Source organism: Penaeus monodon, chromosome 15 (assembly GCF_015228065.2).
Source record: "Penaeus monodon isolate SGIC_2016 chromosome 15, NSTDA_Pmon_1, whole genome shotgun sequence".
Classification (NCBI taxonomy): domain Eukaryota; kingdom Metazoa; phylum Arthropoda; class Malacostraca; order Decapoda; family Penaeidae; genus Penaeus; species Penaeus monodon.
Genome location: NC_051400.1, coordinates 32,205,860 through 32,206,582, shown reverse-complemented (window position 1 = coordinate 32,206,582; position 723 = coordinate 32,205,860). Strand labels below are relative to the sequence as shown.

The 723-nt window shown below is 46.7% G+C and overlaps 1 protein-coding gene across 1 annotated transcript in view; it reads left to right on the top strand.

Moving 5' to 3' along the window:
* The window catches only part of LOC119582334, a 2,864-nt gene that overhangs the window by 935 nt on the left and 1,206 nt on the right, over window positions 1-723 (top strand). Inside the window, exons 2-3 of the mRNA XM_037930548.1 lie at window positions 13-317; window positions 533-614. Coding sequence (XP_037786476.1) covers window positions 13-317; window positions 533-614 — 387 coding nt within the window. The remainder of the gene's footprint in view (window positions 1-12; window positions 318-532; window positions 615-723) is intronic.

Here is a 723-nt window from a genome sequence, read left to right as displayed (position 1 = left end):
GCATGGTCCCAGTGTGCCTCGGTGAGCCGACGGTCGGGAACGCCACGACGGACTGGACCGCCGCGAGTCTCTACCTCATTGGCCAGGCCGTCACCGCCACGTGCCTGCAGGACCACCTAACCGACGGCGACGTTGCAAGCAAAAACGTCTCATGCACGAGCACTGGCTGGGAAACAGTGGGCGGATGTTACTTGGCGTGCGTGTCTGCTCCGCCGTCAGCTGGGCTGAACATGGTCCAAGAAGAACGCAATAGCAGTGGCGTTGGGAGCGTTATACACTATGTCTGTTCTCCTGGGTTTCTCTTGAGGCAGGATGGGGTAAGATGCATTACGTTACGATTTAGGATGGCGTGAGGTTGAATTGTATCAAATAAGATCAAAATTTGCTTGTAGATCGCGTTAATCATGCATTGACTTTCTCTTTTGCTATTTTGATGTCAAGTGATATCGAACTGCGTATTGGTGGAACGATTAGTAGAACGTAATTCATAAAATTAAATACGAGTAGATAAGTGAATTTGGTTACACAACAGGAGCCAAAAAATGCAACGACGGTCGTGTGCGGAGATGATGCGACGTGGCAGATCTCTGACGAAACACTGGCTTGTGCTATTCGTGAGTGTACATCTGTGTGGATACGTTATTACCTTTCGTGAATTATAGGAAGCATTCTTTTAGCTTTTATATATATCAATAGATTTGAACATTTTTAGAAATACAAAAA